We start from the raw sequence: 18,120 nt of genomic DNA, 5'->3' as shown, positions 1-18,120 counted from the left end.
TTCTTCCTTTTTAAATAATAGCCATCCTAATGAGTGTGAAGTGCTATATCATTGTGGTTATTATTTGCATTTCTCTAATGGTTAGAGATGGTGAGTATCTTTTCACATGCTTGTTGGTCACCTGTATATCTCCTTTAGAGACATATCTATTCAGTTCCTTTGCCAGTTTTTGAGTCAGGTTGTTTGTTTTTTGATTATTGAGTTGTAGGAGTTTTTAAAGTATATTCTGGATATTAACTCCTTAGTAGATATATGATTTGTGGATATTTCCTCCCATTCTGTATGTTGCCTTTTCACTGTCTTGATTGTGTCTTTTTAAATTTTTTTTTGAGGAAGATTAGCCCTGAGCTAACATCTGATGCCAATTCTCTTTTTGCTAAGGAAAATTGGCCCTGAGCTAACATCTGTGCCCCATCTCCCTCCATTTTATCTGTGGGATGCCTGCTACAGAATGGCCCAATAAGTAGTGCATAGATCTGTGCCCAGGATCCAAACCAGCAAACCTCGGGCTGCCAAAGTGGAGCATGGGAACTTGACTGTTATGCCACCAAGCTGGCCCTTGATTGTGTCTTTTGATGCACAGAACGCCTTGGTGAATTTTTGAAAACTCACATCTTATCAAATTAGTCTATGTGGCTCAAAGCTTAAATTTCACATTGTTGGCATTGTATGCAATCTGGCTCCTAATTAACTCTCTGGGTTAAGTTTTTTAAAAAAAATACTACATATATACACATAACACACACAGTCTTCCCCTTTTTCCTTTCCAGCAATTTAAACTGTAGCCAGGCAAAAATATTTGCAGTTCAGAAAGTTTCAAGATTCATCTTATTCTCTCTGAATGCCCTCCACATTCACCTAGGGAACCTCTATTTATTTTTCCAAAGGCATCTCAAACATCTCTTTTATGAAGCCTTTTCTAATCACCGTCTACTTCTCCGGGTGGAATGGAATTGAGCACTGAACCCTGACTGTTCTTCTGTCATAGCACCTGAAGCATTTTAGTTTGCCTGTTTGTTTACCTGTCTGTTTTTCTTTACTGGACTGACAGTTCCTTGTGAGCAGTCTTCATTATTGATCTTTTTTATCTTTAATCTAACTGTAGTCCCTGATATGTGGTATGTAATTAAATGCTCAATAAATGTTTGTTAAATGAATGTATGATTAGTGAGTGAATGAATAAGTGAATTCCTGTTAAGTCAGTGTTATTGGATCCCCAGAGTTACACTACAATAGACCCTAATTCTCATTGCCTGTGTTGCTGTACTGGTAACTATTTCCAAAGTGGTTTCTGGCAAAAAGTAGTGCTCATTTTCAAGCTTCTGCTTGGCAATCCCCATTCTTTCCTCCCAATGCCTAGCTACTTTGTGGCAGATCTTTGTTACTGGGTGGACTTTTTATTATGGCTTATAGTACCATACATATACAACTTTTTAAACTTACGACACCTTTACCCTAGAAAGGTTATTTCTGATTTGCAAGTCTTTTGAAAACACTGTAAGGATGTATGTCAGATGGAATCACTCATGTCATTCCAGATATATTTGCTCTCGTTGTTATTGGGGGTAAACCAAAGAGCCTGGGAAATAATCCTTTGGTTGGCATTTAAAACCAAACCAAAACAAAAACTGCTATCTTTCCACCTCTTCCATTAAAACTGTGGCTCTTGTTATGAATTCTGGTATTAAATGACTTCATTGAAGTCTTATAGTTTATGGTGTCCCCTGGCAGGAAAATCTTGAAAATATTTTACTGTTATAGCAAATTTCACACTAAGCCATATTTCAAAAAGTCATTAGTAAAAGTTCTGGAAAAAGAACAGTCACCATTAAGTGATATGCTACCAAAAGATGGATTGCTACTATTTTAGATGATTTAGTTGTGCCAATTATATGGGCTTTTTATGAGTTATGCCCTACATGATTTCCAGTAAAACTTTGATTTTAAATGTAAACAACATTTATTTAAACATTTAATTCACTCCTAATGTAAATACTAAGTTGTTCTGTGTTCTTGTAAGTTTTTTTCTTTAAATGTCAGCAATTGTCTATATATAGGCATATTCTGCATTGAATTCAATGAAATAATTTTCATCCCCTCTTTCCATGATAGTGTTTCTGTTTCCTGAGTGATGAAAAAGTAATTAGTTATGAAATGAGACACAGCCTATAATAGATTCTTCTCTAAGTGAAACATTTGAACTGTTCTGGTTCTTGCAAGAGAACCAAGCACTTATATGTAAGTTTTTATTGCTGACAAATATTGTCAACTGCAAAGAGAGCAATGGCTTACATATCTAGGAATAGTCTAGAATTCATTTGTTTGACTTTTAAATTATTTTAGAATGTTGGTATCTCTGAAGTAGGTATGTGTAGCACTTTCCAAAACATAGTAAACCATACTGTAACATCTTTGTCTTAAAATAAACTGTAAACTCTCCACTAGTTCCTTAGGCCACTGTGAGGTAAGTGTTGCTGTTCAGGGCTTTCTTGGTTCCTAATCTTCACTGATTTGTGGTAGTAATAGACTACAGTAATCTCTCAGATGCAAAGAGTCTAATAAACAAAACTGCCTTTATTTCTCTATTCTTGCAACTTTAAATCTGCTTTTAGTCTGGGATACAATCATTTGGTCTTCAAAGGTTTTCATTTTTTCAAAATCTTCAGTTATCCCCGACTCTCACTCACCAGGCTGACCAGATAAATAGCACTTTCTCTTCTTTATGGACATAAACATTAATGTTTGAAGGTAAATTAAAAATTACAATCTAACGTGATCTACAAGGTAGACGTTGGGCCATTCATTCATTCCAAAAACTTTTGTGTGTGTCTGCCGTACACCAGCTGTTTTGTGAACTGGAGATCCGAAGTGATAGATATATACACAGTCTTTGAGAAGTGTTCATTTCACAGTTTTGTTAGGGAGTAGTGGGGAGGGAGACAGGTCAACAATTACAATGTATTGTGTTAAGTTCTGTGATAGAGATAAGGAGAAGTTGTCATGAGACTGCATAGAAGGGTCATTTAACCTAGAGCGTGAAATGTTGAGAAATGCTTCCAGGAGCAGGTCACATCTGAATTGAGTCTTGAGGGGTGAGTAGGAATTAGCTAGGTAAGGAGGAAGAGAAACCTGGAAATAGACTAAGATGATATGACCAGACATATAGGAGGTACGCCTTAGAATAAATGGTGGCTGTTATTTATTGAGCACCTACTTTGTGCCAGACTCTGTATTAGGGGCTTTAAACAACTGACCTCACAGTAACCTAAGGGGCAGCTGCCATTATCCTCAATTTGCAAGTGAGGAAACTGAGTCATAAGTCTCCTGAGGTTATGATAGGGTTAGTGAGAGGCAAAGCTAGATTTAAAAACCCTAGCTTTTCTGGCTTTTTGTCTGTGCTGTTTCCTCCCAGGAAAGAATAGTTATCATGCTGTTGAAAGGTCAGGTGTGCAGGTAAAGTTCTGAAAAGTATCCACTGGTACTGTAGGGACTTGTTTATTCATTCGGGTCATAATTACTGAGAGTGTCTTAAGTGCCAAGAACCGTGCTAGCCATTAGGAGTAAAATGACAAGTGCCAAAGTGGTAGAGGTAGAAGGGTGAAAGAAATTAGAGAAACTGCGTGAAAACTGTAGTGTGAAGAAGCTTGATTGCAAAGGAAAAGACAGTGTTATGGCAGTAAATGTAGGGGAAATCAGTGTGTGTGTGTGTGTGTGTTTTAATACAGGAAGTACTTTAAATGTTTATATGCTGAGGAGAAAGAGGCATAGCAGGGGAAAGATTTAAGATAATGTAGAAAGAACTGGTGATTGATTGATTCATCAGGGATCCTAAAGAGTGAGAGGAGATAGGGACCAAAGTCTGTTAGATTGCACATATTTTGTTAAGTAGATTGCAAGATGATCCTAAGGTGAATTTGTAATGGCTATGGAATTTTAGTATGATTAGCTTGCTCTTGGATAATGGAGAGTTGACTAAACTATGAAACTTCTTCTTCAAATGATCACTGTGACCTCTTATGTCTGATTTATGCATCCATCTTCTCTCTCTCTGTTATTCTGTCCATACCCCTGACTATTGTAGCATTTATTATATTGAATTAGTCACTGATGTCTTCCTCTTAGACCATATGCTTCTTGGAGGGGAGATGAGTAGAGGCTGTGTCTGATGCCACCTAGCATCTGGTATAATCTCACTTTAATAAATGCTTGTTGAATCGATGAATCAGTGAATGACCGTTCCTTGTTTGTACCATTTTGGACAGTAGACAACTTTTTGTTTTTTAAACTTTTAAAGGTATATATATCCACCCTGTGGAGATTTTGTTGTTTATTATAAATTAAGTACATAGGTAGTTTAAAGTATGCTCAACTTCCAATGAAAAGAGAACTTTAAATATTTTGGATGCTGAGAAGACCTTACGATTTCATACAACATAGAAAGAGTTTCTTAGGTTTTATTTTTATTTTATTTCATTATTTTTTTGAGAAAGATTAGCCCTGAGCTAACATCTGCTACCAATCCTCCTCTTTTTGCTGAGGAAGACTTGGCCCTGCGCTAACATCCATGCCCATACTTCCTCTACTTTATCAGCATGGCTTGATAAGCGGTGGGTAGGTCCATGCCTGGGATCTGAACTGGCAAACCCTGGGCCGCCGAAGTGGAGTGTGCAAACTTAATTGCTCTGCCACCGGGCCAGCCCCAGTGATGCAATTTTTAAAAATTCTATTTCCTGTGAATGTGGTATGTAGTTTCCCCCAATTACTGTATATTACTCATCAGTGTCATGAAATTTTCTTTTTTTCAGAATCCTGTCCAAAAGATCCCCGACTCACATGAGATAACACTAAAGCATGGCACTAAAACAGTAAGTTGTAAAAATTGGATTCTTTTTTCTAAGTAACAGGGCTCTAATGGAAAAATGAACTAATAAGATACATTTGTATTAATGCTAATTACGCAGTCAACTGATATCGCAAAAGCTATAGATATTAAGCAAAATGGAGAGATTGCTTTTCTGTTCAGTCAAAATAGCCATTGCATTTCATTTAAAATAGAAACACTTATTATTGTCATTGTTATTGTTGGCTTTAAAACCTCTTTTTCTTTGATATAGGAACATTACTAGTGAAAGAAAGAAATGAAACTCAAAACAGTTTTCTTTTTTATGGTGTGGGAAAATTTCTCAGTACCCTTAGCTTTATTTTTCTATCGGTAAAAGGCCTGAGTTCATTTTTTAGATGAATGTTGAGATAAGAAATGAACATAAAATAGTCACTGTATTGCTCTAAGATTATATTACTTAGATGTATGGATTATATTTTCATATTATATTTGTTGGTTATTTAATGATTTATAACAAATTTTTGAGATATAAGATGAATTCATTTTATCTTGTAAAACTGTTAAAAAGTAGTAGTTGAATGAATGAAACTTGCTTATCAATGAATGAAAATATAATCACCTTGCTTTCCCTTTTCAGTGAAGCTGCCTTTTTCTAGCTATTTGACATGTAAAGTAGGAAACTACATCCTGTGATAAGGGGGAAAACATCAGTCAATAGAAATAGACTCAGAAGTGACACAAGTAATAGAATTAATAGACACGGATGTTAAAACAGTGACATTCTTCTCACTAAATTTTTTGCTTTTGAAAATATCGTTTTCATAAAAATATGTTAAAGCATAGTAGGTTTATTGTTTTAAATGAAGTGAACAATAAATATGTTTAAACATCTTAATTTTAATTCTTACGGTGGTAAATATTGATACATATAACTCACATAAGCAAATGCTTTTGGGGGTCCTCTATAGATTTTAGAAGTGTAAAGGGTTTCAAAGCCAAAATATCTGAGAACTGCTGTCTTAAGAAATCATTTTCATCTAATTCTGGATATTTTATCTACTTTTTATTAAATCAAACTTTTGATATTTTAATTCTGAAATCGTGACAAAATTTTAATAATTTTCATGGTTTTAAGTAAATAAGGAAAGGCATTATAGACTGGTAGTACTTAAAAGGAGGCTTTCCTGTCATTTAGTCCAGAGATTTTTACAACTGAGAGAGTTTATGCATATCATACATGTTTTATTTAAATATTCTTATTTTTTCAAATCAGATTTTATCTTTTAAAGAAATATAGTTTAAAAAAATGCTCTATCTTGTTTTATATATTAAAAATCAATTAGAGCTTCTAATTGTACTGTTTGGTTAATTAATGTTTTTGCATTCCTGCTTTTACCCTGCATATATCTCATCTCCTTGTAAATGTGTCAGAGATTAGGAAGGTAACTATTATGTCTGGTCTAGTTTTTTTCCAACTGGTTATTGTAAAAATATTTACACATTCACAGAAGTATAGAGAATACTAAAAGGAATCCACATATGTTTATATCTGAGCCTTACCAATTATCTACGTAAGGCCAGTTTTGTTTCCTATATACTTTACATTTCTAGCACCCACCCCACCCCGTCTACTCAGCTTGTGGGTCACTGCTTTTTCACTTTCATCCTCTTGGATCAGTTTGATTTGAACAGTATGATGAGGTTGGAATGTTGGCTTAAAAAAATCAACAGACTATTATTGTTTAGAAATGCTTTTCTATGTGTATCAGCATCTTCTCAGTATTATGGACAAAAATAGCATCAATAACTATATTGGATACTAGAGTTATATAAAAGTGCTGCCGTCTTCTGATGCTCTAGTTTTAAATTTGTATGGTATTCAGGATATTCTCACTGTTCTCATTAAGTTTTTAATAAGTATTTACAGGCAGCCCTAATTTTCCATAGTACCAGTTACGGAGACCTGTGCATATTGGGACTGTGTCTTCACTTCGCTTGGTTCCAATCTGCCTGAATTTCAGTTAACATGGTATAGTGCAAAGTGAGGACTACCTGTATTATAAAATCAAGTTATGAAATAGGCTAGTACTAATAACTTTGGTGAAAATCAGTTGACCACAAGTGTAAAGCTTTATTCCTAGACTCTCAATTCTATTGCACTGATCTATAAATCTATCCTCAAGCCAGTACCATGCTATCTCTAATACTGTAGCTTTGTAGTAACTTTTGAAGTCAGGAAAGTTGAAGTCCTCTAACTTCGTTCTACTCTTTCAAGATTGCTTTGGCTATTTTGGGTCCTTTGCATTTCCATGTGAATTTTAGGATCAGCTTGCCAATTTCTTCAAAAAGTCCAGCTGGGATTTTGATAGGGATTGTGTTGAATTTGTAAACCAATTCCAGGGAGTATTGCCATCTTAACAATATTAAGTCTTCTGATTCATGAGCCTGGAATGTCTTTCCATTTATTTAGATCTTTAAAATTTTTTTAAACAGCATTTTATAATTTTTAGTATACAGGTCTTGTCCTTTTCTGTAATATTTATTTCGTAAAGTATTTTATTCATTTGGATGATATTGTAAATGAAATTGTTTTCTCAGTTTCATGTTTGGATTGTTCATTGGTATTGCATAGAAATACAGTTGATTTCTGTATATTGATCTTATTTCTTGTTACCTTATTGAACTCATTTATTCTAGTAGTTTTTTAGTAGATTCCTTAGGATTTTCTACTGAGATGACTATGTGTTTTTTGTCCTTTATTCTCTTACTATAGTGTATTACAACAATTGATTTTCAGGTGTTAAACCAACCTTATCTATATATTTTTTTGAGGAAGATTAGCCCTGAGCTAACATCTGCTGCTGATCCTGCTCTTTTTGCTGTGGAAGATTGGCCCTGAGCTAACATCTGTACCCATCTTCCTCTATTTTATATGTGAGACACCTGCCACAGCATGGCTTGATAAGTGGTGTGTAGGTCTGTGCCCGGGATCCAAACTGGTGAGCCCTGGGCCACTGAAGCGGAGTGTACGAACTTAACTGCTACGCCACTAGGCCAGCCCCACCAACCTTGTATTTTTGTACTTATTCCTAGAATAAATCTCACTTTATCGTGGTGTATACTTCTTGTTATATGTCGCTGGATTCAGTTTGTTAATATTTTGTTGAGGATTTTTGTGTTTATATTCATAAGGGATATAGGTCTATAGTTTTGTTTTCTTATGATGTCTTTGGTTTTGGTGTCAAGGCAATATTGGCCTTGTAGAATGAGTTTGGAAGCATTTACTCCTCCATTTTCTGGAAGAGTTTATGAAGGAAGGATATTAATTCTTCTTCAAATGTTTGGTAGAATTCACCAGTGAAGCCATATGGATATAGGCTTTTCTTTGTGGAAAGATTTTTGATTACTAATTCAAGCCCTTATTAAAAATCTATTAGGTTTTCTTTTTCTTCATGAGTCAGTTTTGGTAATTTGTATCTTTCTAAGAATTTGTACCTTTCCTCTAAGTTATCTAACTGGTTGGCATGCAGTTCACAGAACTCCTTTGTAATCCTTTAGTTTCTGTTATGTTGGTAGTGAGTCCCCTCTTTCATTCCTCATTTTAGTAATTCTTTCTGTTTTTGCTTGGCCAGCTGCCTAAAGCTTTCTCAATTTTCTTAGAATTTTCAAAGGACCAACTTTTGGTCCTGTTGATTTTCTTTGTTTTAAAAAATTCTCTATTTTACTGATTCCTGCTCTGATCTTTGTTATTTCCTTCCTTCTGCTTGCTTTGGGTTTTGTTTATTCTTCTTTTGGTCGGTTTTTTTTTTTTTTTGGAAGATTAGCCCTGAGCTAACTGCTGCCATTCCTCCTCTTTTTGCTGAGGAAGACTGGCCCTGAGCTAACATCCATGCCCACCTTCCTCTACTTTTTTTTATATGTGGGATGCCTACCACAGTATGGCATGCCAAGTGGTGCAGTGTCCATACCCGGGATCCGAACCGGCGAACCCTGGGCTGCCAAAGCAGAACGTGCGCACTTAATCACTGCACCACTGGGCCAGCCCCCATTCTTTTGGTAGTTTTTTAAGGTAGATGCTTAAGTTACTGAGTTGAGATCTTTCTTCCTTTTAATATAGGTGTCATAGCCATATGTTTCCTTCCAAGTATTTCTATTTTCATATATTGCTTAAATGAATAATTTACTCCTGACCATAGTAAAAATGGATGCTTTTGGGTATCTCACAGAAAGACTGAAATATTAATAAATGGGAATTGTGTAGGGAGTTCTTTCAAAGTTTTGGGCTAAAAACATCGGATGATCAATGATTTATAATGAATTGAAAGATTCTTTACTAAGTCTTTCTATGTAAACAAGGCTTGTATGGTTTTGAGACCACTTAAATTTTAAAAATATTTTACTGAAGAATTTCTAGATACAAGAAAAGCTATAAATATGCAAAAGTTTATACAGTTAATGTACTATGGGATAAATTAAATTCATAAATTGAATTACCTTATGGACTGAAGTTTAAGACTTCTTACAAGAAGAAGGAGGTGATAAAAATTAATTCTCTGAACAAAGAGGTCAAAGCTGAAAGTATTTGTGTCCCTTCTCAAATTGGAACAGATGATTATTTTTACATGATCTGACATTTCATGCAGTAAACATTAAAACAGAACGTTTAAAACATTTTATTTATTGTTCAAAGAAATTCAGACCATCACCCAGAATAATCTGATATTAGTTTTTAGTCTTTTTATTAACTTAAAATAATTATGCTTTTTCTTTTTAAAGATTGGCCCCTGAGCTAACAACTATTGCCAGTTTTTATCCACAAATCCCCCCAGTACATAGTTGTATGCTTTAGTTGTGAGTCCTTCTTGTTGTGGCATGTGGGACGCTGCCTCAGTGTGGCCTGACGAGTGGTGCCATGTCTGTGCCCAGGATCCAAACCTGGGCCACTGAAACCCTGGGCTGCCGAAGCAGAGTGTGTGAACTTAACCACTTGGCCATGGGGCTGGCCCCTAAAATAATTATGCTTACAACTCTGTTCTAAGCCATTCTTTTAGACCAACATTTATATGAGTTCTTTTTTCTTTTTTTAAAGATTGGCATCTGAGCTAACAATTGTTGCCAATCTTCTTTTTAAATTTTTTTTCTGCTTATTCTTCCCAAACTCCCCCAGCACATAGTTGTATATTTTAGTTGTGGGTCCTAGTTGTGGCATGTGGGACGCCGCCTCAGCATGGCCTGATGAGCAGTGCCATGTCCTCGCCCAGGATCTGAACCTGCAAAACACTGGGCCGCCGAAGCAGGGTGCACCAACTTAACCACTTGGCCCTGGGGCCAGCCCCTGAGGTCCTTTTTTATTTCAGTATGATTAAAATGCACCTGAGAGTTAACTAGACTTTCTGTGTTCTTCAAGTATTTGGAACATAGCGATTGAGAAGTAGCTAGCAGATCCTCTGGCTGGATATGTCTTCTCTACCTGGGGAGTGTTTTCTACCTCAGAGCCCTGTTTTCTCTCTTAGTCATTACCTTTCTTTTCTTTTTGGTGGATGACGAATGATGTATACAAGCAGCTGCAGAGATCCTCAGCCTTTAGAATGCTGCATTGAAAACCTCATTTAGTCACTTTGCTGTAGAATTTGCTGTCTTTCTTCTGCCCTCAGATAGGAAAGAGTTATCTTTGCGGTTTATCCTGTTCTTTTTTGACAGAGGATAATTTATATCATATTTGTCAGATTGCATTTCTGTTTGTGTTGCATAGGTTTATTTTGCTTTTAGTCCTCCTTCCTTTTTTTAAACAAATATTTCTTAGAGTGTCTGTTTTGTGCCCGGCGCTTTACTGGGCACAGATGTGACTCTGGGCCTCCACCCCTGTGGCTCCACACCGTGGGTCAGCGTGGAAGCCGAACTTACACTCTTGAAGGGAGGGCAGGCACAGAATAGACGAGCCACCAGTGGATTTGTAATTTCAAGTCGCACTGAAGTGGGATGAACACTGGTGGGGTCAGCCTTATCAGGAGCAGGGGCATCTCTTTAATTGTGACAAGAGGGGAGAAGGATAGAGTGGGCATGGGGGCAAGTAAGTTTGTAGTTGGTGTTAGCAGAGAAGTCACTTCTTAGACTTTTAATCTGATTGTTTATTTTTGTTTTTGATTGTTTTGAGTTTTTAGTCATATTGTTCAGACATAAAGAATGACTTAGTTTATTAAAATATTTTTTCTTTATTTATTTCAAAAGAAATAATACTGAAAAGTCAAATAATATAGAAGGTGCTGTCCATTCCTACTTTTCAGAAATAGAACAGTTGGCAGTCTGTACTTCCAGTGCCTGTAAGGTAGGAGGTCAGTTAGACAAAGGAAATGGGGGTTATAATAGACTGTAAGTAGCTTTTCTCCAATTAATTAAACTTTTTTTTAAACTAGGTTTCTGCTTTGGGTCTGGATCCCTCAGGTGCCCGTTTGGTGACTGGAGGATATGACTATGATGTTAAGTTTTGGGATTTTGCTGGAATGGATGCGTCTTTTAAGGCATTTCGGTCCCTTCAGCCTTGTGAATGGTATGTATTACGCAACTTAATATCTTCATATTTGAAGACAGTGCTGTTGTCATTTGAATTACATCTATAATAATTTGTACCAAAATACAGTAAGTTTATATGACTGTATTCTGCCTCCACTACTCAAATGAAAGTAAAATGTATCTTAAATTTCTTTCTTTTAAGTTTCATTAACCTATATTGTAAAGACATTTTCTGTCTTTTGTTGTTTTAAAAAAAATACTTTTATTTAGACATTGTTACCTTGCCTAGTTTATTTTAAAACACTGCAGTAAATACTGTGTAATATTATGCATGTGTGTATGACATATGTTAGGCCAAACCCAGATGCTAGTTGGTGCCGCACTGTGTGGGTGGGTATGGTCAGCTAGCATTATATCAGAAAGGGCTTTACATGTTGCTACCACAAGCCAACCTCTTATTTCTATTTTTGTCCATATTTGATCTTTTAGCATATTGGGTATCAAAAATGGATTTTTATTGGTGAAAGTGGTATCTTGTTAACTTACGTAATGTATGTTAGAAATGGGCTCTCATTGATGACGTTTTAAAGATATTTAGGATAATGTGGATTAACTGAAATTACTTAGACCCCATTTCCTAATCTTGCATGAATAGGGTGTAAGAATGTAGTTTCACCTTTAACTAAGCTCTTAGAGATGTGTTTTTTGCTAAGCCTAATATCCACCTGTAAACTCTGGATTCTGTCAACTCTATGGAGAAAGTTCCTGTCTCTGGACTGTTGGGTGTTTGCTTCTAGTAAACCTTTCAGGAAAGTCATGTTTGCAGCCTCTGAAAGGCTAGAGAGCTGGGATTTTTCTTAAGCCTGCAGGACAGGTCATATGAATTGTTTTTGCTCACTTGCCAATAAATGCTTAGACAATAAATGTCTGTCTGTGGAAAAGAATTGGGATTGAGACCTCAGATTTCTCTGGCAGCTATAGTTACCTAGCAAAATAACTTAAAAGTTGTATTTGACTCAGGTGGCTTTGGTCAGTTTTCTACAAATCATATTGATTTGTAAATTTTGAAGTCATAACTCTGAAGCTATCGTTAGTAAAGATTGCAGAATTTCCTAAATGAACATAGCACATCTCTGATCAATTGGACAGGGAAAAAAAAAAGAATAAAGAAACTGAGTATCTCCAATGATGGCTGTATTTAAAATAGCTCTCATGATTTAAAGTAGTAACATGTTATCTTGAGTTAGTATGATGACATTTAAAAAATGTACTTAAAATATGTCATTATATCCCTTTTCCTCGTGGGCTAGTCTCGATTCATATAGGGATTGTGCTCTCCTTCTACCTTTACAACTATAAGCGGACTTGTTCAGGACTATCCACTGCTCTGTTAATGATCAGCTCTGAATAGAGTATGCTTCATGAGTTGCAAGCCAGTGTTCTATTACTAAACTGTCATAATTGAAAACGCAGAAAAGCCCAAGAATAAGCTTATTTTCTCTTCCATAATTAAATCATTGCATTCTATGTATAATAGTGAACTATCAAAGGGTAGATGGGAAGAAAGAGAATTCCTGACAATCCATGTAAAATTAATATAAACTCTAATACTGCAAACATTATGTGAATGTTACTATTTTAAGTCATGAGAACCAGTTAACTTTGCCATCATTTGCCCCTAATCTCCAAATAATGTGACTCTATTTTTTATAACACTGGGGTTTCTTTTTGGACTTAATGTGTTTTTTATATCTATTTATATATTCATCTGTAATTCGATTTTTACTATGAAAACTTTCAAATATAAGGAAGAGTAGAGGAGTTAGTATAATAACCTTCTACCATACTTAGATTTAACAGTTATAAACATTTTTCTGTATTTGCTTCATCTCATTGTTATTTTTGCAGTATTTAAAAATAAAGACAGACATAACTTTCACTTGGAAATGCTTCAGTATGTATCTTTCAGAAATATAGACATTTTCCTATATAAACATAGTTCCATTGTTACTTCTAACAAAATTCTTTAGAATTCCTTAATATTGCTAATAACCATTCCGTATTTAAATTTGTCCATTTGCCCTCAAAATGTGTTTTAATGCTGGTTTGTCAAACATGGATCCAATCAAATAATACACATCACCTTTATTTTGTACCTCTCTTATGTATCTTTTAATCTAGAACAGGGTCTCCTTCCTACCGTTTCCTTCCCCATGACTTTGTTAAACAGACAGGTCCAGTGTTCCTCTATGAGGTTCTTACTCCCTCATTTTCTAATTGCTTTCTTACGATGTCATTTAACTTGTTTCTTTATCGCTAGTATTTCCTCTAGAAGATCCAAAGGCTTGATCATAATCCATATTGTATCACATCAGGTGGCATATATGGTCTAGTTGTTGCCACTATTAGTGACTAGCAATTAAGATTGATCCCTAGGTTAGGTTGGTGACATCTGATTCTTCCATTGTAAAGTGAATATTATATACTTGAGATAGGCAGGAACTTCGTGGGGAGACACTTTGGCACCATGTAAATATCAAAATTCTTATCCCTTCACTTAGCAAGTTTAGCATCCATTAATTGTTCATACCTGAATCAGTTATCCCCTTGAGGGTTCCAAGTTGTTTTCTTTTTCTAGTTCTATTATTTCATCTACATTTATTTGCTGGCATTCTTCTAAAAGAAGAACTTTTCCTCATTAACCGATGTTATTTGGTTACCCTGAAATACATTTCCTACTAAAGAGGGAGGATAAATGCTTAGTTATTTCCCTTTAATTACTTATTTCAGCTTAAGAGCTGGTGGTGATAAATGAGTTGTTGCTGTTATTGGTGGTGATGTTTTTGGTTTTCTTTTTTTGGCATTTTCTTTTTTGAGTATCAGTATTTGCGACTTAGAAATTTTTCATGTGTTGCAGTCAGTTGCAGTCATTTTTCTTGTTGATGTTTAAATTGTTCCAGATTTGGCCAGTGGGAGTCCCTGATTGCTATGTAGTTTTGACATGACCTCATTAGTCTTTAAAAGCTTGCTTATTTTCTCACACAACATGATGTAGCCTTCCTGGTACATTCCTTTCCAAGTCCTGAAATCAGCATTTCCCCATGGAAACCTGTTTTTCTTTTTTTGGTGGGAATGGTATTTAGAGACCAAATCTGGATGCTACGCATGCTCATTGATAATGGGGTATCTTTGCTTCTTGACCTTTTCAGTGGAAAGAAGTAGAAAATAGAGATATATAAGCATATGTGTGTGTGTATGTTTAAATAAGATCATATTGATATTTGCATTTCAAGATTTTAGTAAACTTTTAATTTCAAAATATTTTTTAATTTATAGAAAAGCTGTAAAGATAGTCCAGAGTTCAGATATACCCCTAACCCAGTTTCTTCTGTTGTTAACATCTTATGTGGCCATGGTACATTTATGACAATTAAACCAACCAATGTTGGTACATTACTATTAACTTAACTCCACACTTCATTTGGATTTCACTCGTTTTTCCACTAAGATCCCTTTCAAAATACTACAATACATTTAGTCTTCATGTCTGTTTAGTCTTTTCTGATTTATGATAGTTTCTCAGTCTTCCCTTGTTTTTCATGACCTTGACAGTTTTGAGGGGTACTGGTCAGATATTTTGTAGAATGTCCCTTGAGTTGTTTTTTTATGTTGTTTTTCTCATGGTTAGACTGGGACTATGTATTTTGGAGACAAAAATCTCAGAGGTGAAGTGCCTTTCTTATCATATATCACTGGTGCGTGCTATCATATTTTTAAGGTTTCTCCACTGTGAAGTTACTTTTTCCTCCCCTTTCCATATGCTATTCTTCGGAAGCAAGTCAGTAAATGCTGCTCACTCTTGGGAGAGTGGAAAAATTAAGTTCCGCTTCCTGGAGGGGGTGGTATTTACGTAAACTACTTGGAATTCTCCTGTAAAGAAGAATTGTCTCTTCTCCTTCATTTATTTATTTCATCATTTATTTCTACCAGTATCTACTATTGGCTATTTATTTTATATCTTGGGTACTATGTTATTTATTTTGTTGCTCAGATTGTTTCAGCTGTGGCCACTGAGAGCTCTTTCAGTTTGGCTCTTGTGTTCCTTTCTTTGACTCCCCTCCCCCCCTTTTTTTGAGTACTTCCTTACTTTTTGGAACTATAAGATGTTCGAGATTCATCTTATATTTTCCTTGCCCTAGTCCCAAAATCAGTCATATCTCTCATGAGAGTGGTACCAGAAAACAGGATCTGGGTTCTCACTGTGCTTGCTGCTCCTGAGGTGTCACTGCCTCTAGGCCTTCTCAGCCAACAGACCTAGGAAGTATGTGCATCTCTACTACCCTGTGTATACACTGTATCTATAATTGTTTCTGTATCCATTTGCATCTGTATTAAGCTAAACAGGAGTTCGTACTGATGTCTGACTCTAATGCAGTACACATTGGTTCATTCTAGCCTTCCTTCTTCTTCTTGCTTGGAAACATTCACTTTCCAACAGTGAGAAACTTGTCTCCCACCGCCCATCCATTTATGTATTTGTTCAATCCCAGTGTACATGTAAAACAGCCTCAGAATTGTTAGTTTGTACCCCTGTTCCAATTTAACTTTAACAGTACAGAATATTTACTTAACATCTTTGATTTCTATACTCAAATTCAAAGATAGAACATATTTTTGAGAAAAGACTTACTGGTCAAGACCAGGAGTTGGCAAAATTTTTCTATAAAGGGCCAGTTAGTAAGTATTTGAGGCCTTACAGGCCACAAATGATCTTTGTTAAATTTATCTGTGTGTGCATGTGTGTGTCTATATTATATGATATTATGTTAAATTTATATTACATTTTTAAATAAAGAAAAAGGTACAGTGCAGGTATTTACATTTTTTTTGCATTCAATTTCATTCTCTTTATTTTGTTAGCTTGTTACAGTTTTTGATTCTGACATCCAACATATTAGTGATCAGTCCTTGTTTTTTGCCAGTTGCAAATTTGCTAAATGTGCAGTAGATTCTTATTCAGTTGACACCTGTTGAATATGGCAGAGTCAGATTTTGGTATGCCATTGGAAGCCTTTCTTTATTTTCATATTGATCTGTTAAACGACCTTTTAGATTCAATTGTTCATTCATATGAGAATCCATACATACCTAATATTCAGCTAAAATTTTTCATGACATTTTTGTCACCTCTCTACGTTATTCCTATATCATCTGCCAAGAAAACTTGAGGGAGTTTGTTGAGTGTCTTGAAGATATAAAAGCACAGTATGCTATTTTCACACCATCTCCTCACGTGTACTAGCAGATGTCAGAATTTGACTGATATCCAGCAGGCAACCTGCTGCCTATCCACCAGCATCCTAGAATAAGGGTGTGTCAAAGAGGCATTCACACACAAAGGACTCCCATAGCCGTTCAGGAGGGGAGACACAAGTCCTAAGTATAGGAGTGAAACTGAGGTAAGGTGTTTTGAATTCTGGGTCCCTCTGATGAATTTCTCCAAAGGACTCTGTTGCTGTAGTATTCTTGGCCTTGCTCTCACTCCCCTGGGACACCTTAAAAAGACTGATGTTGTGTTTTCTTTTTTTTTTTTTTAAAGATTTTATTGTTTCCTTTTTCTCCCCAAAGCCCCCCAATACATAGTTGTATATTCTTAGTTGTGGGTCCTTCTAGTTGTGGCATGTGGGATGCTGCCTCAGCATGGCCTGATGAGCGGTTCCATGTCCGCGCCCAAGATTCGAACCGGTGAAACCCTGGACTGCTGCAGCAGAGCACACGAACTTAATCACTCAACCACAGGGCTGGCTCCTGCTGTTAAGTGTTTTCTTGATCTACCAATATAAAAATCAGATTTTTCAAAATGCTTTTCTTTTGTTGTTGTTCAACTTCTTTTTGATGCATGTTCCATTTTTAGTGTTTTGAAGTCTGTTTAATAATTTGTTTTGGACTTTTGCCCAGCATCAGTATTAGATTTTTGTGTGTCTAGTTTCTGAAGTCTTCCTTTGTCCCATTTAGTGAAAATTAGTACCACATTTTCTCTAATCCAGCCTTCTAGTCACCTTTTCCTTTCTCTCTGTTTCCTCATGGATTTTCAATAATTATATATGTAGGTTCAAGAGTCAGCATCCTTAGGCTCACAGATTCTTTGGATGTATCCTCTATGTAAAAAAATGTAGATGGAGTAAAATTTTTCATAAAATATTAAGAATTTCTGGATCGTTTAGATAGCCCAAGTTAAGAATTTCTTTTTTTTTCTTCTGCTTAATCTCCCCAAATCCCCCCAGTACACAGTTGTATATCTTAGTTGCACATCCTTCTAGTTGTGTCATGTGGCACGCTGCCTCAACGTGGCCTGAGGAACAGTGCCATGTCTGTGCCCAGGATCTGAACCGGTGAAATCCCAGGCCGCTGCAGTGGAGCGCGTGGACTTAACTGCTTGGCCACGGGGCTGGCCCCAGGAATTTCCTATCTTCTGCCCATTTAAAAATGGCTAGATACTCTCTATTCTCTTCTTTTTGACATTTTAAGTAATCAAGTAACACATAAATTATGTTCTCATACAGAAATCAAAACATTACAGACAAAACTAAATTTCCTTGATTATCTTCATTTTAATCTCTTTCCCAGGTGTTATGACTGTTTTTTCATTATGGTTTATATTCTTTGAGGTTTTTCCATGCAGTTATCAACAAATGTGTGTGCCTATCAAAAACCAGTATATACTATATTTGTTTTCATAAATGGTATCACATGGTTGTTATTCCATA

General features: G+C 35.7%; 1 protein-coding gene across 1 annotated transcript in view; it reads left to right on the top strand.

The window, feature by feature from the left end:
• WDR70 (WD repeat domain 70) overlaps window positions 1-18,120 on the top strand; it is a 289,585-nt gene that overhangs the window by 42,993 nt on the left and 228,472 nt on the right. The window contains exons 6-7 of the mRNA XM_014831227.3: window positions 4,806-4,865; window positions 11,257-11,390. Coding sequence (XP_014686713.1) covers window positions 4,806-4,865; window positions 11,257-11,390 — 194 coding nt within the window. The remainder of the gene's footprint in view (window positions 1-4,805; window positions 4,866-11,256; window positions 11,391-18,120) is intronic.

This window comes from Equus asinus, chromosome 10, assembly GCF_041296235.1.
Source record: "Equus asinus isolate D_3611 breed Donkey chromosome 10, EquAss-T2T_v2, whole genome shotgun sequence".
NCBI lineage: Eukaryota > Metazoa > Chordata > Mammalia > Perissodactyla > Equidae > Equus > Equus asinus.
Note: the sequence above shows the minus strand (reverse complement) of the source record. Positions and strands in the feature narration are given on the sequence as shown.